The sequence below is a fragment of the Elgaria multicarinata genome, chromosome 4, assembly GCF_023053635.1.
Source record: "Elgaria multicarinata webbii isolate HBS135686 ecotype San Diego chromosome 4, rElgMul1.1.pri, whole genome shotgun sequence".
NCBI classification, from domain to species: domain Eukaryota; kingdom Metazoa; phylum Chordata; class Lepidosauria; order Squamata; family Anguidae; genus Elgaria; species Elgaria multicarinata.
The window spans coordinates 143,465,854-143,485,349 of NC_086174.1; the positions used below are offsets into that span (position 1 = coordinate 143,465,854).

Consider the following 19,496-nt stretch of genomic DNA (forward strand, 5'->3'; position numbering starts at 1 on the left):
ATACCTTATGAAACCTTTCCAGGATGCATCAGCTGCAGCTGAATTGACACAGGGGCACTTTTGACTAGTTTTGCATAGATGTGAAATGCAGCACTTGGTAATCCAGCCAACCACAGCAAGTATCACTGCCAGTGTAAGCCAGCTTGTCAAAACTTAAATTAACACAGGGATTCTAAGCAAATAATAGCCTTAGACTCAAAATATTACACAACCGTTTTAAGAACTACAAGCTCCGAGTTGCCTTGAATTGATAGGTAAAGGCCCTGCACAGCAGCACCTACGTCTGCTATACAATGTATTCCATTCGGTTTAAACTTTGTGCACTTTCCAAGTCCCGGTTGTCTTGTTTGTTTGTCCAGTTCGGGTGTTTTGTTGGGGTGCCGTTGGGTGGCTTTTCGTCTCTGTCTACTAGCGTGTACGTTGCCTGCTTGGCAAACCGGGTTTTCTGCTGGTGTTTGTCCATGTCGTCTTCCTCCACCTCAGAGTTGTGTGTCCTTATTTTGGCAATTTTGGAGTTCTTGTTTTCATAGTCTTTGATTGGGACAGCGTTGGCCCCGTGCTTCTCTATGGGGTTCTTGATCTGATTCAGCTGCTCCCGCACGTTGTTGGTGGTGTTGTCGTCCGACGCGGTGTGAGAGTGGCTGCTCTGCTTCCGGCGCTTCCGGATGCACCAGTAGAAGGCCGTGACCAGGCAACAGATCCAGGCCACTGTTAGAACGGAGCTCAGTAATGGAACCAAGAAATCTGGAAGCCAAGTTAGACTCTCATTAACACCTCAAAAAGGACATTCAGTGCAGAGTGTGCACGTGCTCTTTTAGGAAAGACCACTCATACCAACAAATCCCTTCATCTTTACACTTCTATTTAAAAAACAAAATGGAAGCGCTTACAAAGATGAAATAGGAATATTTGTTTTAAAACAAAAAAGCTGATTTGCCAGCTTGAGAAGACAAAGGATGCATCCCTTTTCTTGGATTCAGGGTTGATGGTAGGAAGCAAAGGACCTGAACGATCAGCCCTGACCCAAGGATAACTGGTTCCACACTCCCAACTTCTGACATTGAGCTTTCTAGTGAAGTTAGGAGTGGACAACCTGTGGCCTTCTAGATGTTTTGGCCTACAGTTCCCATCAGGCCGAGCCAACATAGGCAATGGTAAGGCATCACGGGAGTTGCAACCCAAAACATCTGGAAGTCCAGAAGTTGCTCATCCTGGACTTAAAGGCTACTGACTTCCCCTAATTGGCAGCTATTCCACCTGCTCCCCTCCCTCCCCCACCTGGAGGCTTTAAAAGCAAGGCTGGAGCTGAAGGGAGGTGCTGCTCCAGGGTAGGGTGACCATATGAAAAGGAGGACAGGGCTCCTGTATCTTTAACTGTAATGTAGAAAAGGGAATTTCAGCAGGTGTCAATTGAAGTGGGTGAAATTCTCTCTTCATCAACACAGTTAAAGCTGCAGAAGCCCTGCCCTCTTTTGTATATGGCCACTCTACTATAGCTAGTGTAGCTTTAACTGTTGTGATGAAGAGGGAATTTCACCCACTTCAATTGACATCTGCTGCAATTCCCTTTTCTACATTACTGTTAAAGATACAGGAGCCCTGTCCTCCTTTTCATATGGTCAGCCTACTCCAGGGGGAGAAACGCTGTTCCACCAAGGGTGAGCTATTCCACCTGCTCCCCTCCCCCCCACCTGGAGGCTTTAAAAGCAAGGCTGGAGCTGAAGGGAGGTGCTGCTTCAGGGGAAGAAACGCTGTTCCAACCAAGCTTTCTTTTCTTTTTATCTTTTTATCTGGTTTGTTTTGCTGTGAACTTGTATTTAGTATATTTTTGAGTACTATTGTGATGTTGTTGATTAGTATATTGTTAAATATTGTTGTAGTACTAATTTTTGTAAACCGCCCAGAGAGCTTTGGCTATTGGGCGGTATAAAAATGCAATAAATGAAATTAAATGAAATGGGAAAAACAGGGCTCTTCTCAGAATGCTCATTTGAGACCAGGCAGCTCCTCTCACAGCTAAGACCAGTCCCTTGGCCCCTGGTAAGTATATCGTTTGTGGAAACTGAGGAATGGAACAACATTTGGTGAAACTGAACTCCTGATTGCACTGTATCTATACTCCACATAGATCTATTTCAATAGACATTTCACCATTCACAGTAAATTGCAATCCATAACAGGTTCACTTCAAGCCATTCATTAGAGCTTGACTGGACATCTCCCGATATCTGGAAGTACTTGTTTTTAACAATGACAAAAGTTACTTTTTAGGGCGAATGAAAATATATGTTGGTTTGTTTAAGCATGGAAAGAGAACAACCATTCAAACCTCCTGCTGTAAATATTTACCTGTTTTGTTTGTAACTGGCCGCCTCTGTACCCGGACCTCTGCCACCGCTGCAATAAGTGTACTGTTTCCATCACGCTTGCTAACCAGATCAATAATCTTATCAGTTATTTCTTTTATTGGGTTATTTTCCTCTTGGATGTCTTCAGCAGACTGTAAGAAGAATATGGTTGCATATTAGAGGCATGATTTTTTTAAAAAAAACCACATAAGGCTGTATCCAACATGTAGTCTAACTTAAGTCCCATTAATTAAATGGGTCCACTCTGAGTAGGACTAACATGGGATATAACCAATGTTTGCAACAGAAGTAAATGGCTTCCAGAACAATATGGAACAAAATATTTGGCCCAAACCCCAAATCTAGGAAGTTCTGGCTTTTACCACTGAGGAAAGGCTAAAACGTTAAATGTTCCGTGCCAACATCAAGCCTGTTAATGATGAAGTTAAAGCCAACCTTGCATTTTACGGAGAAGAAATAAATCACAGCACATGATTTAAGGCAGCATCGGTGCCAATTATAATCTTCAGTTATTTAGGGCACAATCCTATGCATGTTTAGGCAGAAAAAAAGTGCAACAACTCCCAACATCCCCCAGCCACACACACACGTGTTTAGAAGAAGACAGACTTACAATTGCAACGTGAATTTCGCTCTCTGCCAAGTGTGATGGTTCACAGGTGATGTAGATAGTGTATTCAACAGAAACGTTCTTCAAGATACTTAGATTCCTCAACTCATTACAGATATGCTCAGTAGTAAGACCCTGCAGGAAAACACACACACACACACACACAAAACCATGAGAACCTGATAGGCAAGGATTTAGGAACAATATGAACCAACTGTACTTTTCTCATCAAAAATTGTACCTGGCTGCAATTACACAAGACATCATGTCTCTACATTCCAGCAGAAGCTGGATTGCCCATATTTGCCATTTAGCAGGGAGAGTCATCATTACACAGAGGCAAACTCAAATTTGCCAAGTGAAAAGTCCTTTCGGCTCTCCAACAAGCATAACAAGCTAAATGAGACATGCGTTTGGCGAGCCCGGTTGTAGCACTCACATATTTAGATGTGCATTAAAATGTAATGCTTGAAGTGGCCCTGAGGCGTTTCATTGAGTTTGGCTTTGGGAAAGCCAAACTCAAAACTTATGGCCTTGCTCACCCAAGACTCTTCCTAAGCAGCCATGGACAGCCATGTCTTTTATCGACGTCAAAGGCTTGATGTAAGGCAATGATGAGATAGTCCCACAGATGCCACCCAGAGGGTAGGGCGAGGGACACATATTGTGGAACAGCCTTTTCCACCTTGTTCCCTCCAGATGCGTTGGACTGCAACTCCCATTGTTGGAGTCAGAGTCCAACATGCCTGGAATTCACCAGATTCAGGAAGGCTGCTATGGAGAATTAGGTGTTTGTACAGGTTTTTCCAGACCGTCACGAAAGTCAGGTTATATTTTGGAAGCCCTAGCGAAGGTCTTAATTTTTGTGAACCGCCCAGAGAGCTCCGGCTATTGGGTGGTATAGAAATGTAATGAATAAATAAATAAATAATAAATAAATAATATATATGTAGCTGGCTTGTACTGAGCCGCTTGGCTCCTCCTTCTCCATCGTAGAGCAGGCTCACTTACCGGGCTCATCATCTCTTTGTTAAAAGTGAAAGTGATGTTTGCACAATTGTCCTGATAATAAGAGTCAGAATTGCACGTCGTTTTCACCGGCTGTTGGTTCGAGGGCCAGCATTCGCCAACATTTTCGCAGGGATGAACAAAGCAATGGTCATCTTTAATTGGGTGACAGGTGTGGCCTGCAGGACATTCACTGTGACCTTTGGCATTTATCAGGCAAGGCTTTGGACCACACCAGACCTAGAAGAGATCAGACTGGATTGGTAACTAGTCTTTTGCGTGGAAAAGGAGGAGGAACAAGTTAGTCTAGAAGTTTGAGGATGATACCTTAGAACAGGTGACTTTTCCATTCACACATTGGCAGCTGTTGCATTCGTCATCCCATTTCGATCCATCTGGAATAATATGGCCACTGGCAACACAAGGCCTTCCTGAAACTAAGAGGTGAAGTAATTAAAGGATTCAGCCAACACAGTGGCAACTCAAAAATGGTATGAACTGAGATATTATATATCAAATATGTGGGGAGGGCTGAAGGGAACCCAAGAAACATCTTCCACGTTCCTTTAGCTTCCTGAGGATTGAAACACAGCCCGTGATGGTGGGGACACAAGGCAAAGGTGGGTGAGGTCCTGCGAACATTATTAACATCTGTTGTTTGTTCAAGCCCATCACCAATAGGGATGGAGGGAATAAGGATATTTTTATAATGACGCATTAAGTACAAATGCAACAAAATATATACAACTAATACCACTATGTAATTTATCTCATCTCGGGGTACCTTCTTGGCATCTTGGACCACTGCGACCGGCTGGACAGATACAACGGTATCCATTGATTTCGTCTACACATGTAGCTCCAAAAGCACAGGGTGAGGATTGACATTCATTGATATCTGGGGAGGGGAGGGTGGAAGATAGAGAAAACCATGTAATTCATTATTATAGTCTACAGGGATTTACTCCAAGCGGAAACCTAAAGTTGAGAACCTTGCTCATATTTAAGAAGATGAAGACTACCCAGCTATTTCAGAATCTCCAAAACACAAGGTCATGTGCTGTTTATGAACATGGTTTCTAATCTACAACTTTGGCTATAGATACAAGCTGAGATCTTCTGCAAGCTAAGCATGTTCCCCAATACTCAGCTATAGGCCTTCTCTTCATATATAGCTTTCTGATACAGCTTATACCATCAGCCTTTATTTATTACGGGCATAAACTTATCCTGTTTTCATGGTTCCCTCTCTTTCTTTTTTTTAAAGAAATGCAAGTGCCCTCCTACCTGTACTTTCATAAATTACAGGGAAGCTTGTTTATCACCTCAGGGTCTCAAGACAAAAACGATTCGTAATTAGAAAACATTTTATTGTGCACACTTTCCTGTCACAAGAACGCTCACCCTCAGAAGAAAGGGCATAAGAGACTGAAATGAAAGGGCTTCTCCTTGAAAGCAGGACATTCTGACGCTTCAGTCCCATTGAAATAAATTAGACTTTTAAAAGGTAAGCTGAATAGTGGAGATTCAGGACAGACAAAAAAGCAAGTCCTTCTCACACACCACACAGGAATTCGCCATCATGTGATGTGGTGATGACCAACTTAAGACAACTTTGAAAGGGAATTAGACAAGCTGGAGCGTGTTCAGAGGAGGGCAATGAGGATGATCAGGGGTCTGGAAACAAAGCCCTATGAAGAGAGACTGAAAGAACTGGGCATGTTTAGCCTGGAAAAGAGAAGATTGAGGGGAGACCTGATAGCACTCTTCAAATACTTAAAAGGTTGTCACACAGAGGAGGGCCAGAATCTCTTCTCAATCCTCCCAGAGTGCAGGACACGGAATAACGGGCTCAAGTTAAAGGAAGCCAGATTCCAGTTGGACATCAGGAAAAACTGCCTGACTGTTAGAGCAGTACGACAATGGAACCAGTTACCTAGGGAGGTTGTGGGCTCTCCCACACTAGAGGCCTTCCAGAGGCAGCTGGACAACCATCTGTCAGGTATGCTTTAAGGCGGATTCCTGCATTGAGCAGGGGGTTGGACTCGATGGCCTTATAGGCCCCTCCCAACTCTACTATTCTATGATTCTATGAAATTTAGGAGGAAAAGGCTATCAACTGCTACCAAACATGATGGCTATATGCTACCTCCAGTATCAGAGACAGTATGCTTATGTACATCAGTTGCTGGGAAAGACAAGCAGAAAGGTGCTACTGTTTTCATGTCCTGCTTGTGGGCTTCTCATAGGCATCTACTTGGTATTGTGCTGGACCAGATAAGCCCCTGCCGATTCAGCATAGCTGTTCTTGTGTTCTTCTGTTTATATAACTAGCGTGCCCTATTGATTTTGAGGAGTCTTTTAAATGTGACTATTTTTCTCTGCAATTGGGGCAGAGAATTCCAAGGGAACCCCCTTTGACCGAAGCTGATTCCATGCTGTAATACAGAGGGGCCAATTTACAAACCATGTTTTAGCAAGATTTCATTAACTCTGCAACTCTTGTTAAGATGTCACCAATTAGGCCAAAGAATAAACGGAAGCATTATGGAAACGTACTTATCCTGCAATCCGGACCAGCAAAGCCTGGAGCACACTCACAACGGTACCAATTGTCTCCGTCCACACAAGTTCCGCTATTATAGCTGAGGAAGAGGAGGAGGAGAGAGAGAAAACTAAGCAAAGATCAAATTCTTAACCTTCTACTTTCACCAAATGCATGTTCTCATTCCAAAGCGAAGTATAAAAATAGAATAATAATAATAATAATAATAATAATAATAATAATAATAATATATTTATTTATTTCTTACCCGCCTCTCTCTTTGGATCGAGGCGGGGAACAACATTAGTACAGAATCAATACATCTTAAAAATTCTTGATTTTACATTGATCTGGATAGGGCCGCTGGAAAAAGCTAGTCTTTAAAGCTGCCTTAAAATCACACAGAGAGTTAATGTTACGAATCTCCTCTGGCAGGCCATTCCACAATCTGGGGGAGACAGAAGAACAGGTCCTCTGGGAAACTGATGTCAGCCTAGTTTTAGCTGACTGAAGTAAGTTCACCCCAGAGGACCTGAGCGTGCGGGGCGGACTATATGGGAGAAGGCGATCCCGCAGGTAACCTGGACCCAAACCATGTAGGGCTTTAAAGGTAATGACCAACACTTTGGACTTTGCCCAGAAACTAATTGGCAGCCAGTGGAGTGATTTTAATGTTGGGGTAATATGCTCACCCCTAGATGTACTGGTGACCAACCTGGCTGCCATATTTTGAACTAGTTGAAATTTCTGAACTAGGTACAATGGTAGCCCTATGTAGAGCGCATTGCAGAAGTCAAGCCTTGAGGTACCAGCGCGTGCACTACTGTCTTTAGGTCTTCTGACTCTAAGAAGGGGTTCAGCTGGCGTATCAGCCGAAGCTGATAGTAGGCACTCCTGGCCGTCGCATCTATCTAAAATATAACCTTAAAGCTGGGGGTAAACAAGTTGTGACTTTCCAGATGTTTCAGCCTACAACTTCAATCAGCACCAACAAACCTTATCCAATGATGAGGAATGCTGAGAGTTGTGAGCCAAAACATCTGGAAGATTAAAGCAACATTAGCCATTTCCTATTTTAGAAGGAGGCAAGATATTATGGGCATTTATTAGAAATTGCAACAATTTAAGAAAATATAGTAACTACTTTGAGATTATGCTGTCTAGTCAAGTGATATGGAAGAATGTTCAGTTAGTCGACTCATCTATTTGCGGGTGGGTGTGTGGGAAGGAAAGGTAAATTGAAACAGATAAATAGGAAGGAAGTCTGGAGGAGCCTAAGAATAAGACACACTCAGGTACAGTCAAAGGTTTTGGAGGGCAGGGGGGAAGAATGTCAAATGAGCCTTTTCTTGCCTTTTTACTTCTCTCTCTCATACACACCCCTAGAAATTTCCACCTCATGACCACTCCAGCAAAACAAAATATTAAAAACCCAATTTGCTCCGAGGTCCTGATGCTTACCAAGGGTGTGGACTGCAATCATTTGTATCTGCAGAAAGATCAAAGGAATAAATAATTAGGAGCAACATCTCAACAGTTACGAGCAGATTGCCAGTGCAGTCAATCAGGTAGAGGGGTGGTAGGCTGTTCCTTGACAGAGGTCTTCAAGCAGAGACTGGACAGCCATCTGTTGGGAATTCTCTGACTCTGGATCTCCTGCATCAAGCAGAGGACTCCAAAACCTTCTTCCACCCCTTATAATGTAATTAAACCGCAAAATGGAAGACTCTGGAGTTCTACTGGGGCCTATAACTCATTTTCCAAACAGATTTGAGCTGTATTGCTCAACACAAGGTGGGCAGAAGGTACATCTGGGCCTATGGAAGATCTGCAGGTGATTTGCAATAGATTGACAAGGAGTTCTGGCCTGGAAATATTTAACAATAGCATCAACTCTCCCCCTCCTCCCCCCCAGCCATGATATGGCTGAAATGAAGAAAGGTTTGGGTAACCAGGAGTAGATTTTTGCATGGAAGGACTCTGCGCTCAGTCCTGGTACTCAAAGCAAATTCCTGGGGTCAGCATTTTCAAATTCTAAATGTATGTCTTTCACACCAGGCTCCAGTAGATGGATTTTGGGACTGTAGTAAACAACAAATTAGATCCAACAAGCCTGAAGTCTGCCCACCCCTGGGCTTAACACACATAGACACAGGAAGCAGATTCCTGTAAGGATCCTCCCCACGAAGAAAAATTAACAGACTCAAAATCACTAGGAAAAGAGGAGAGCTAACCCAAGTTGGGGAGGTGGGAGGTAGCAGCATGAACCAGATGACATCTGTCTCCACTTATCTCATTTGCAACTTTCTCATACCCAGGCCAGAGCTCCATCCCACAATGTCATTAAAGCCAAATGGTTCAGGTGATACTAAAGCCCCACATCAAACAGCTTCCCCCTTCTGGTTTCAATCTCAAATCCCCAAGGACAAGCAGATGAGCTAGTTTTCTCATCGACCTTCCCTTTAGAAGCATTCGGGGGGGGGGTGTAAAGGGAGAGAGAGAAAGAGCTTACTCTGAGTGCAAGTTGGTCCTTCCCAGCCTTCTTTACAGACGCATGTAAAGGAATCGCCACTAACTACGCACGTCCCACCATTATGACAGGGGTTTGGTAGGCAGCTGCTATTTCTTGCTGCAACAGAAGCAAAGAAAAGTTTGCTGCCAAGTTCTAAAAAATCCACAGCTAAAAACATGGTGAGAAGAGATCACACACACACACACTTACCAATATTGCAAGTGGCGCCTTCCCAGCCTGCTGGACACATGCACTTGAAGGCGTCTCCTTCATCGTAACACGTCCCTCCATTATTGCATGTGGCTTCATCACACTGACTGTCACCTGCAGAAGGTGAAAATCAGGCAAATCAGAACAAGGATTTGCGATGAGCAAGGTCCCATCAACTTGATTTCATATGGGCTCAGGATCCTCCAGCTCTCCTGGCGAGCGTTCAGAAAAAGCTCCATCCGTTTCCCAAGGGCAATTCCATTCCACCTCCCAGCTCAACATATTATGACATGCCCGCCGACCGTGACACACAGATAAGCACTGACCGTTGTCAGAAGGTAGTTCAGTTATCTTGCAAGCCTAACTGCAGGTGCTAGAGAATGTGGGCCCTGCAGCATTGTGGCTTAAGACCAGGGGTGGGGAACCTCTTTCAGCTGAATTCCTTTTCAGAGAAGCTCTCAGGGGCCGCATTCCAATGCTGGGCGGAGCCAGAGGCAAAAGGGGGCAGGGCCAAACTGATACAGAATTGCAAGCCTACTTCTTTATTTATTCGATTTGAAGAAAAATGGAGCCAAAAGCCATCGTGCAGCTTACTCTCAGTAACCAAGCCTTAGGAGAGTTTATTTATTTATTTATTGCATTTTTATACCACCCAATAGCCAAAGCTCTCTGGGCGGTTCACAAAAATTAAAACCATTCAAAGTATAAAACAACAGTATAAAAACCAATCTAAAAGCACAACCAGGATAAAATCAGCAGCAGTACAGAAATGTAAATTTAAAATAGCTAAGTTAAAATTAATTTATAGACTGCTAAAATACTGGGAGAATAAAAAGGTCTTCACCTGGCGTCTAAAAGAATATAGTGTAGGTGCCAGGCGAACCTCCTTAGGGAGCTCATTCCACAGCCGGGGTGCCACAGCAGAGAAGGCCCTGCTCCTCCTGGTAGCCACCTGCCTCACTTCCTTTGGCAGGGGCTCACAGAGAAGGACCCCTGAGGGTGACCTTAGGGTCCGGGCGGGTACATATGGGAGGTGGCGTTCCTTCAGATAGCCTGGCCCCAAGCCGTTTAGGGCTTTAAATGTTAATACCAGCACTTTGAATCAGGCCCAGACCTGGACTGGCAGCCAATGAGGCTGGAAGAGGACTCGCGTGATGTGGTCTCATTGGCCAGTCCCTGTTAGTAAATGTGTTGAACTTTTTTAAATAGGGAAGCAACAGCACAGAACCCAGGAGACTACCAAACAATTAGTGGTTGTGGGGGAGACGGCTGGAAGCAGGGGAGGGCCAGATTTGGCCTCTGAGCCAGAGGTTCCTCACCCCCGGCTTTGACATTTCATCAGTATATCTTTTCATACAAGACAGCACTGCTTTGTAAAACTGCATGTGCTTGTAAAGAAGTCTGCCTCTACCAATGAAGGAAAGAGATGAACATTGACAAACTTCTGGAACGTATGCTTATGAAGCAGCTAGCTTTGAGCACATGATCTGCTGAACACCAGTAGCACTAGGAGGGGAGGGGAGGAAAACTCCTACTTTTTTTTCCAGAAAATAGCCAAGTATTCTGAGCTGGTCAAATACATATACCAAACTAGGCATCCATCAGAGGGGACTTCTCAAAAATACTCACGTGAGTGGCAGGTTTTTCCTTTCCAGCCATTTTTACATTCACAGAAGAAATCGTTGACCAAATCTCGACATGTCCCTCCGTTATGGCAAGGGTTTTTACTGCAGTCATTAATATCTGGATGTAACAGGAGAGAAAGTGAGCTCCCCTTCAAAAAAATATTTGCAGGTGCTTTCAATGTTTAGAAAACTTGCTCTATCCGCATGCATGTTCTATTCCTGATGTTGACCTCTATTCTCAGGCCTGGATTATGTGCCTGAAGATCTTCCACTGACGCTACTGTGTTTTTTCTGCACTATAATCCACCATTTGCTTTCTGTTTTTCTGGCCAACAAACACTCCAATTCCCTTGGAACAAATATCCCAGTTAAGCTGAAAGCAAAGGAGGCCTTATTACATAATTATACTCTTCCCAGGCCAAAGGTTCAAAAAAATAAAACCCTCCTCTGCGATCATGAGGCACTGCAGAGAGAAACATCTACAGCAGATATTCCAGAGGTGACAAACTCTTCATCTGGATTGGAACCCTGGTCTCAGAATTAAAACAACAAAGGCGATGTCACCAGGAAACCCACAAGTTCAAGGTTCCTACTGGTAGAACTCTCATATATCATCATTTTTTACATTTCTGTTTGTTAGACATGTTAGGATTTCAGATTTTCATGCCATTTATTCAGCAGTACTTTGGTTAACAGCAAGAGCATGCCCGTTCTTGAGTTAGCCACTTCTTTCTGAATTCAAACCATTCAAGGTTTAAGCACACATTCACCTAATAATTTTTTCCCAGTAACTTCAGTTATAACAGGGCAAAAATGTAGTCTGGCACAAGGACAGCCAGGCACATTGAAGAGGGAGAAACAGGCTGAATAGCCCTATGACCATGGCAAGCAAAGACATTCTCATGAACACAATGGGGGTGCAGAACATGGCGGCCTTCCTATGCACACAAGCACAGATTGGCAACCTATAAGGTATCTTTCTGCATACAGAAAATCTTCCTGCTCTTGGAAGGGCTGTTTTATACCTCATGTTATTATATGGTACAAGAAAAATGAAACCCACTTGCGCAATAGCTTGGGACATGCAGTTTGTAAGGACTGCCTTCCAAAGGACTCTGGCACCCTGGGAAAACTACATTTCCCAGGGTTCCTGGTGCCTGGGACACTGCCATAGCCACCTATGGGGTGGGGGTGGGGAGGACAGAGACTGCCAGCAAGACTTTCCTGCCTGGCCTAACAGCAGTACCAAATAGAAAGGCAGAGGCAAAGCAGACTATAAAAGGTCATGTAGGTTGTCAGGCTTTGATTTTGTTAAAAAGAAGTTCAGTCTGAAAGCCAAATTTCAAACTGAGGTTACAGCATAGTGGGGGGCAGAGTTCATCCATCACTAACATAGTGGCCCCGTTCAGACAACATGCTAAACCATGCAGCTTAACCACAAAAAGGTTGGCGGAATGCACTAAATGCATTCCGTTAACCATTTTGTGGTTAAGCAGCATGGTTTAGCGTGTTGTCTGAACGGGGCCACTATGGGAGTGCAACACTCCTGCAGCTTCCCGTGTTGCAGGGACAGCAAAATCAGCAAGTCTGTGCGTCCGCTTCCTGACCTAAAAACTAGGCAGCGCTCCATCAAGGCGTGCTTTCCTTGCCTCCTATGCCGTAAGATTGGCTTCTCTTGAGAACTGTGCTTCAGGACTGAGCCATTGAAAAGTAACTGATGGCAAACCCCTCCAAAGAAGAGCCAGCCACCACTCCAGGTTCATGACATCCGCCCTTCAACCAGAGAAAGAGGGTCTGCTTACTGGCTTCACAGAAGGTCCCCTCCCAGCCGTCGCTGCAAATGCATTTGTAGGAGTTGATGCTGTCAATGCACGTGCCGCCGTTTTTGCACGGGTTGCTCTCACAATCGTTGATGTCTGCGAGGAAATGAAAAAGATGGCATTTGTCAATGAAAGGTGCTTAAAAACCAGATTGGGGAGGGAGGGGAACTCACCCAAATTAAGGTGTGTAGTTTCCCCTTACCAAGTTATGTCTACCTATACTTGCAAAGGAAGGAGAATGGTCTACCAACATAGGGTCCAACTAGTATCAATGATTCCAACTGCCAATGGCTCTGCGCAGCCCAGCTAAGCCAAGATCTCTTAACTGGAGGTGCCCCAGACTGAACCCAATTCACACCACATGCAAATCATGCTTGTGTTCTACCACAACACCAAGCCCTTCCTTAAAAGATGGGAGGGAGAACTAAGCTCATAAAATCCTACTTACTCTTAATATCTCAATATGTCTTAAACAGTCTTGAAAGGCAAGTCATAAAACCCCCAATGTAAATTCGCAATAAACTACCAGAGGCTTTTGTACACACCACCAAGTTACAATTTCAATTTATGAAGGGTTACATGTTCAAGGGCAGCGGCCTCTTAAAATGAACTTCCCCAAGGCTGAGAGAACGCCGGCCTCAATTCACTCCAAGAGGAAGGAATCCCAAAGGTTCTCTCTGGGCAGGAGAGTCAAACCCCTTGCTCCCAAGGACAAATCGACTGCTATTCCCAAGGTATTTACACAGGCAGCTATAAACTCAGGTTTCAACCAAAGGGGCAAGGGAAGCCATCTTCAAACCTTACTTTCATGGCAGTAGGTGCCGGTGAAGCCTTTGTTGCATTCGCAAGTGAACTTGCCTCCCGCTTGGCTCTTGCACTTGCCGTGGGGGCCGCAGACGTTGGAGGAGATGTAGCGAACCCCTTCCGGCGTGCTGTTGGAAGCCACCGCCACAGTGCAGCTGTCAATGACTACAGAAGGAAGCAGACATGTGCAGGAAGTCAGCCCTCACTGGTCTCTTAGTGATGCTTTCAAATGGCCATTCCCACCCACCTGTGAGTGAGGGCTTCCTTCCTGCTTCAAAACAGCCGTTCCCAACCTGGAGTCCTCCAGATCTTTGGGACTACAACTCCCATCTGTACCTAACAGTTCACACTCACTTGAGCTGATGGGAACTGTAGTCCAAAGTGGCTGAAGGACACCAGATTGGGATACGCCTACGCCGCCTCAAAATATGCTGTGGCGTTCCCCACAATTGAGTATCTTGTATATGTCTAGATTAGTATGTCTGGTAAGTATGGAACGTTAGAACTGAGTGTGTGTGGTTTATGATGTAATAGGTGGTGGTGGGGAAGGAGTATATAAGGAGAGTGTTGGGAGTTTGTGAGGTAGGTGAGTTTGAGTGTGTGTGAGGAGAGTTGTTTAGTTGTAAAGTGAGAAGAGCTTGGATTCTAGGGGTTTAGGATTGATGTGAAGAGAGTGGGGTGGTTGGTGTGTGGAGAGTTTAGATAGGGCAGGATTGAAAGTATTATATTTTGATTTAAAGCTTTTAAATAACAATAAACTTATTATTATGTTGTTAGCTACCAAATACCACGTGTCAGCTTGGCATTATTTACCTGCCTTACGGTTATTAAACACCCACACCAGAGTATTCCCACAGTATATTTAGAGCAGATCCTATATTAAACCTGTTTCCCTCATAGCTAAGGGGAAAGGTTTTAATTAAGCCTCCCTCAGGTCCTCCAGATCTTTTGGACTACAACTCCCATCTGTCCCAAACAGTTCATTCTCACTTGAGCTGATGGGAATTGTTGTCCAAACTAGCGGAACGACACCAGATTGGGACACGCCGCCTCAAAATAGGCCTGTGGAACAACTTGGGTTTTCCAAGCCCCTCACAGCCCTCAAGGACAGAACGAACTTGCCCCACGGCTTCAGCCATGTTGTGAACGAACACTGCAAAGGCTGAGCCACGGCTTAAGGCTTAGAACGGCCTTCCCCAACATGGTGCCCTCTGAATATTTTGAACTACAACCCCCATCGCATGTGATCATTGGCTGGGCCTGGAAGGAGCTGCTGTCCAAAACGTCTGGAAGGACCCAGGCCTGGGAGCGCTGGCTTTGAAAGTCTTTGGCCCATGAAGGCCACATCCACTGACACAGGATGGCTCCCTTTCCAACGCTCAAAACAGGCTGCTGCGACAAAGAGCCATACTTTTGCTTTCTGCCCTACAGAGCAAGGCACATTGGCAGCTGGGAAGAGAGGAAGCGGCCTCCAGCCAGTCAGACCACTGTCATGCCCGGCAGGAGCTCTCCGGGATTCCAAGCAGGAGGCTCTCCCAGCCCTCCCTGGAGATGCCAGGGTTTGAACCCGGGACATCCTGCATAGAAAACACAGGCTCAAACCCTCTCCCTGAATATACCTTCACAAGTAGTCGAGCGGCAGTGATCCTTCAGGTGCGAGCAGTTCTTCCCTTCATAGTCTTCCGGACAATTGCTACAGAAGTAATCGTTCTCATAATTGAAGCACTGGGCCCCGTTTTGGCATGGGTTGGGCTCGCAATAATCTATGTCCAACTGCAAGCGGTGATGGAGAGAGGAACAGGGAAGACAGAACAGAGAGGCTTAGACAAAGGCTGTTTTTAGTCCTCTTCCCACTGACACTGGCAGGAAACACTATGGAATCCGACCTTTTTATCGGCCGCCTCAATTACTTGTGTACATCATCCACAATGCAATCGTGGCCAACCTCACTAAAACAAAGGTTATCAAGCGGCAGGCAGAGCTTTGCACATGCAGAGTTCTTGCAACTTTGAGCACGCAAACCCTGAACGGGTCGTGGATTTCCTCAACTCCGCAGCATTTTATATTTATTTATTAAAGGTGTCATGGCTTGCTGAATGCTGGTATTCAGCACACAGGTCCAGAGACTCTGCAGCTAGGTGCTCTTATCTGGAGCTTGCGTTTCACCAGCCCTCACCTGACAGACATTTCCTGAGAATCCAGCCGGGCAGAGACATTGGAATCCACTGATTTCATCTTGGCAATGTCCCCCATTCAAACAAGGGTTGCTTGCACATTCATTGATGTCTCTCTCGCACTGTTCCCCTGCGTAGCCAGGTGGGCAGACACACCGGAAACCATTAACCAAGTCCTGAAAGAAGATTAAGAGAATGAGTTTGAGGCAGCTCATTAAAAGCACTTCATGTACTTATTGCATACTGCAGCCTTCCCCAATTTGGTGTCCTCCAGATCGGTTGGACAACAACTCCCAGAATTCCCCAGCGGGCACCAAATTGGGGAAGGGTGGTGCAGTGGATAAGACTTCTGACTTAGATGGGGATGACTTGGGTTCATAAGAACATAGGAAGCTGCCTTATACCGAGTCAGACCCTTGGTCCATCTAGCCCAGTTTTGTCAACACTGGCTGGCAGCAGTGGCCCTCCAGGGTTTCAGGCAGGATGCCTTCCTAGCTCTACCTGAACATGCCGGGGATTGAACCTGCGACCTTCTGCATGCAATGCAGGGGCTCTACTGCTGAGCCACGGCCCCTCTGTTCAAAGCCCCAACTGGAGCCAAAGGATTTGAGTGGTTTTTGTGAACCGCTCAGAGAGCTTTGGCTACTGGGCGGTATAAAAATGTAATAAATAAATAAATAAAAATAAATATAGGATGAGGGCTGCCACATTTGTTTATTCATGCGCCTGTCGCTGTGCACTTATAAAGCACTGGGGTAGTTTGATATTTACAGAAAAAGAAGCAGACAGATGAGGGGATCTGTAGCCCCCCCTCAATTCGCCTGCCTTAACTTCCATACGCTCTGTAGCTTTGAGCACTTTTCTCCTGACCTGCTACACCCCCAGGCCAGTAGGATATGGCGCTTTGAAAACGGGTTGAAAACTGCCTATGGCGTGTGTCCCGGTCCCCAACAGTTATCACTACTGTTAGAGGAGGCCCTGCTGCTTGTCATCCCAACACGAAAAGAATGCCGCCCTGAAGAACCTTGACGGCAGGCCTTCTCTGTAGCGGCACCCACGCTCTGGAAAACCCTCGTGTGGCTCGGGAGGTGGAAAATGTAATAACTTTTAAACACCTCCTAAAAACATATCTGTTTAAACAAGCCTTCCCTGGACTGTAATTTATTCTGGCTTTATGTGATTTTAAAGTCTTAATCTGGATTTTATGGTTTTAGTTGTAAACTGCCCAGAGAGCTTAGGCTGTTGGGCAGTATAAATATGCAATAAATAAATAATAAAAGGTTTTAAAGCAGTAGTGTAGATCCTGCCCTAGAATTGGAGCCAGGCTGGGGAAAAAGGGTCTGAAATGACAGGAAGATGCAAAGCAGAGAAGACGGAGCCCGCTCACCTCGATATTTAAACAGACTCCCCAGCATGTGAGCCAGTGACAAAACGCGGCTGTCCCCATGATGCCTAGTTTGACCCTCACCCATGAAGCCCACTGGATGACAGTGGGAAGCCCCACTCCACTCACCCTAGATTGATGGGAGGATCAAACTGGGGCGGGGCAAGGGAATGCATGCCCACCTTGGAAGAGGGGTGGGACAACAATGGAACAAATTATGGTAGGAATGTACGTCCTTTCCAAAAAGCAACACTTGGCGTTATCAAATTTATTTCTCTCTCTTTTTCTAATGTGCAAAATACTTTAGAAATCCTACTATGATACTGTAAGGGAGATCGCTATTAATCCTATTTTACACTTGGGAGATTGAGGTGGAGGAACCCCAAATCATGGAAACTATCTAGTATAAGCTTCTGGAGCAGTGAGAAGATTGTGGAATAGCATCCGTTTCTAAAGCTTGGACAGAAATCTGTTTGAGATGCTTTGGATCTCTGCTGCAGCGCTGGCTTAAGGAATCTTTGGAAATTCCACTTCCAATGGAACCCAATCTACCCTTCCAGGACAAATGTGCATATCAGATATAAGTTATTCAACCAGCTTTCACACTAACTCAATGTCCCAACAGTTCTCAGCTTTTAAAAAAAGAAGTTTTAAAATGCCTATTTTGATAGAAAATGCATATAGAAATGTGGATTAAAATGGGACTTTCTGTGACGCATTTTCCCACAAAACAAATGTGAAAGTGGGACAGAACCAACAAAGCCTCACCAAACAGAAACAGACTAAGTTGCACATTCTGCAGAACCATTCTCTTAAGAACTTGGTACAGAAGCTATAACCCACGTAACTAAAAATGACTTACCCTGCAAGTTCCTCCATTCTGACATTGTCCAGTACAGTCATCAATATCTACAATTTTTTTTTAAAAAAAGAACCACACTGTTAGCAAAGCCTACAGAAGGCAACACACACATTGAAACTCAAGTGGCTCCGTCAGGTTTCCTGCATGCTTTCCTCCAGATAAGATTATTATAATGGGTGGGAACCTTCAGCAATTCTTCCAGTGGAGTTAAGCTGAAACTTCACATCATTGTTTCAAGTCACCTTATCTGAATATAGCCATGCAGTGGACTAATGGGTTTGATAAAATTGCTTCTTATTCATGCCAGACTGACTACTCCCTTTCTAAAAACATCAGCCGCCCCTCACCCTCCGCCCTTGGTCCTTCCCTTGCTGGCTAATACCGAAAGGCTGAGCCTCAAACTCTAGGGTGACCCTAGGGAAAGGAGGACAGGGCTCCTGTATCTTTAAAAGTTGCACAGAAAAGGGAATTTCAGTCGGTGTCATTCGTACGTATGCAGCACCTGGTGAAATCCCCTCTTCGTCTCAAGAGTTGAAGCTGCAGGAGCCCTGCCCTCTTTTGTATCTGGCCACTGTAGTATAGCTCCTGCAGCTTCAACTGTTGTGATGAAGATGGGATTTCACCAGGTGCTGCATGCCGACTGGGCCAAGAACCTAAATACAAGGCAGAAGCATGGGTCTGAGCTTCGACACACAATGCCACTCTTTGGGACCCAAAGAAAGATGGTCCTAGAGGGCAACTCTTTGCTTTGCTGCATGCATGCCACCCACCTGGTTAAAGACAAAGTGAATACCCCCCCCCAAATCTGAAGAAATAAAATAAAATCAGGAGGGGCAGGGAGCCCAGCAGGCATCAAGAGAGATGGCCATGGGCACATTGGTACTCACAGGCACCACATCAGAGAGACCTGGGTTAGATATTAAAATTTACACAGAGAGAGCTTTATCACACCAGCGTTATACTGTGCAATCACTGCGAACTGTGTGCAAAGGACTCTGAAGTTTTCCAGCTTATAATCTGCTTTTATTGTGAAGTACTCCCATGCATCCTGCTTTAATTGCGCTATAAAAGCAAAAGGCTCGCCGTATTTTGATACTAGATTTCGAGCGTATCATCTGAGCGGCCACCGGGGCACAGGAGCAGGATTTGATATGGATTAAACAAATGCTTACATCTGCATAAGCTTTAAAGATAAAGACATCAAAATTGGCACAGTAATAGATATTAAGGAGAGCTTTCAGTATACCAAATTTGAATCGGATTGGGTCATCCGTTGATTTTTTATGATTTTTTTTTTTTACATTCCCCCCCTTAAACCCATTTCCTGGTATGCAAAGGATCTAGCCGCCCGGTAGCGACAACAACAAGGGAAACAGGTACGTGGGATGAAGATCACATACACACACTTACTCATATCACAATTGTTGCCAGCCCAGCCAGCAATGCAGTCGCAATAGTAGCTGCCAATTAGGTTCCTGCAGGAATTGGCATTGAGACAAGGTTTACCCTCACATTCATCCGCATCTGAAAAGAGACACGTTGAATTGCCCATGTTAAGCAGTGGACACAGCAA

At 45.0% G+C, this 19,496-nt stretch overlaps 1 protein-coding gene across 2 annotated transcripts in view; it reads right to left on the reverse strand.

Annotated features, from left to right (window-relative positions):
- Positions 1-200: 200 nt before the first annotated feature.
- JAG1 (jagged canonical Notch ligand 1) overlaps positions 201-19,496 on the reverse strand; it is a 58,890-nt gene continuing 39,594 nt past the window's right edge. For both annotated transcript variants that reach the window (XM_063125334.1, XM_063125333.1), the window contains 17 exons: positions 19,334-19,447; positions 17,924-17,970; positions 15,680-15,853; positions 15,123-15,276; positions 13,504-13,668; positions 12,682-12,795; positions 10,884-10,997; positions 9,255-9,368; positions 9,045-9,161; positions 7,994-8,021; positions 6,547-6,632; positions 4,772-4,885; positions 4,315-4,424; positions 3,991-4,227; positions 2,983-3,114; positions 2,350-2,500; positions 201-744 (listed from right to left, as the gene is read on the reverse strand). In XM_063125334.1, the coding sequence (XP_062981404.1) occupies positions 287-744; positions 2,350-2,500; positions 2,983-3,114; positions 3,991-4,227; positions 4,315-4,424; positions 4,772-4,885; positions 6,547-6,632; positions 7,994-8,021; positions 9,045-9,161; positions 9,255-9,368; positions 10,884-10,997; positions 12,682-12,795; positions 13,504-13,668; positions 15,123-15,276; positions 15,680-15,853; positions 17,924-17,970; positions 19,334-19,447 (2,429 nt within the window). In that variant the 3' untranslated portion in view covers positions 201-286. The remainder of the gene's footprint in view (positions 745-2,349; positions 2,501-2,982; positions 3,115-3,990; positions 4,228-4,314; positions 4,425-4,771; positions 4,886-6,546; positions 6,633-7,993; positions 8,022-9,044; positions 9,162-9,254; positions 9,369-10,883; positions 10,998-12,681; positions 12,796-13,503; positions 13,669-15,122; positions 15,277-15,679; positions 15,854-17,923; positions 17,971-19,333; positions 19,448-19,496) is intronic.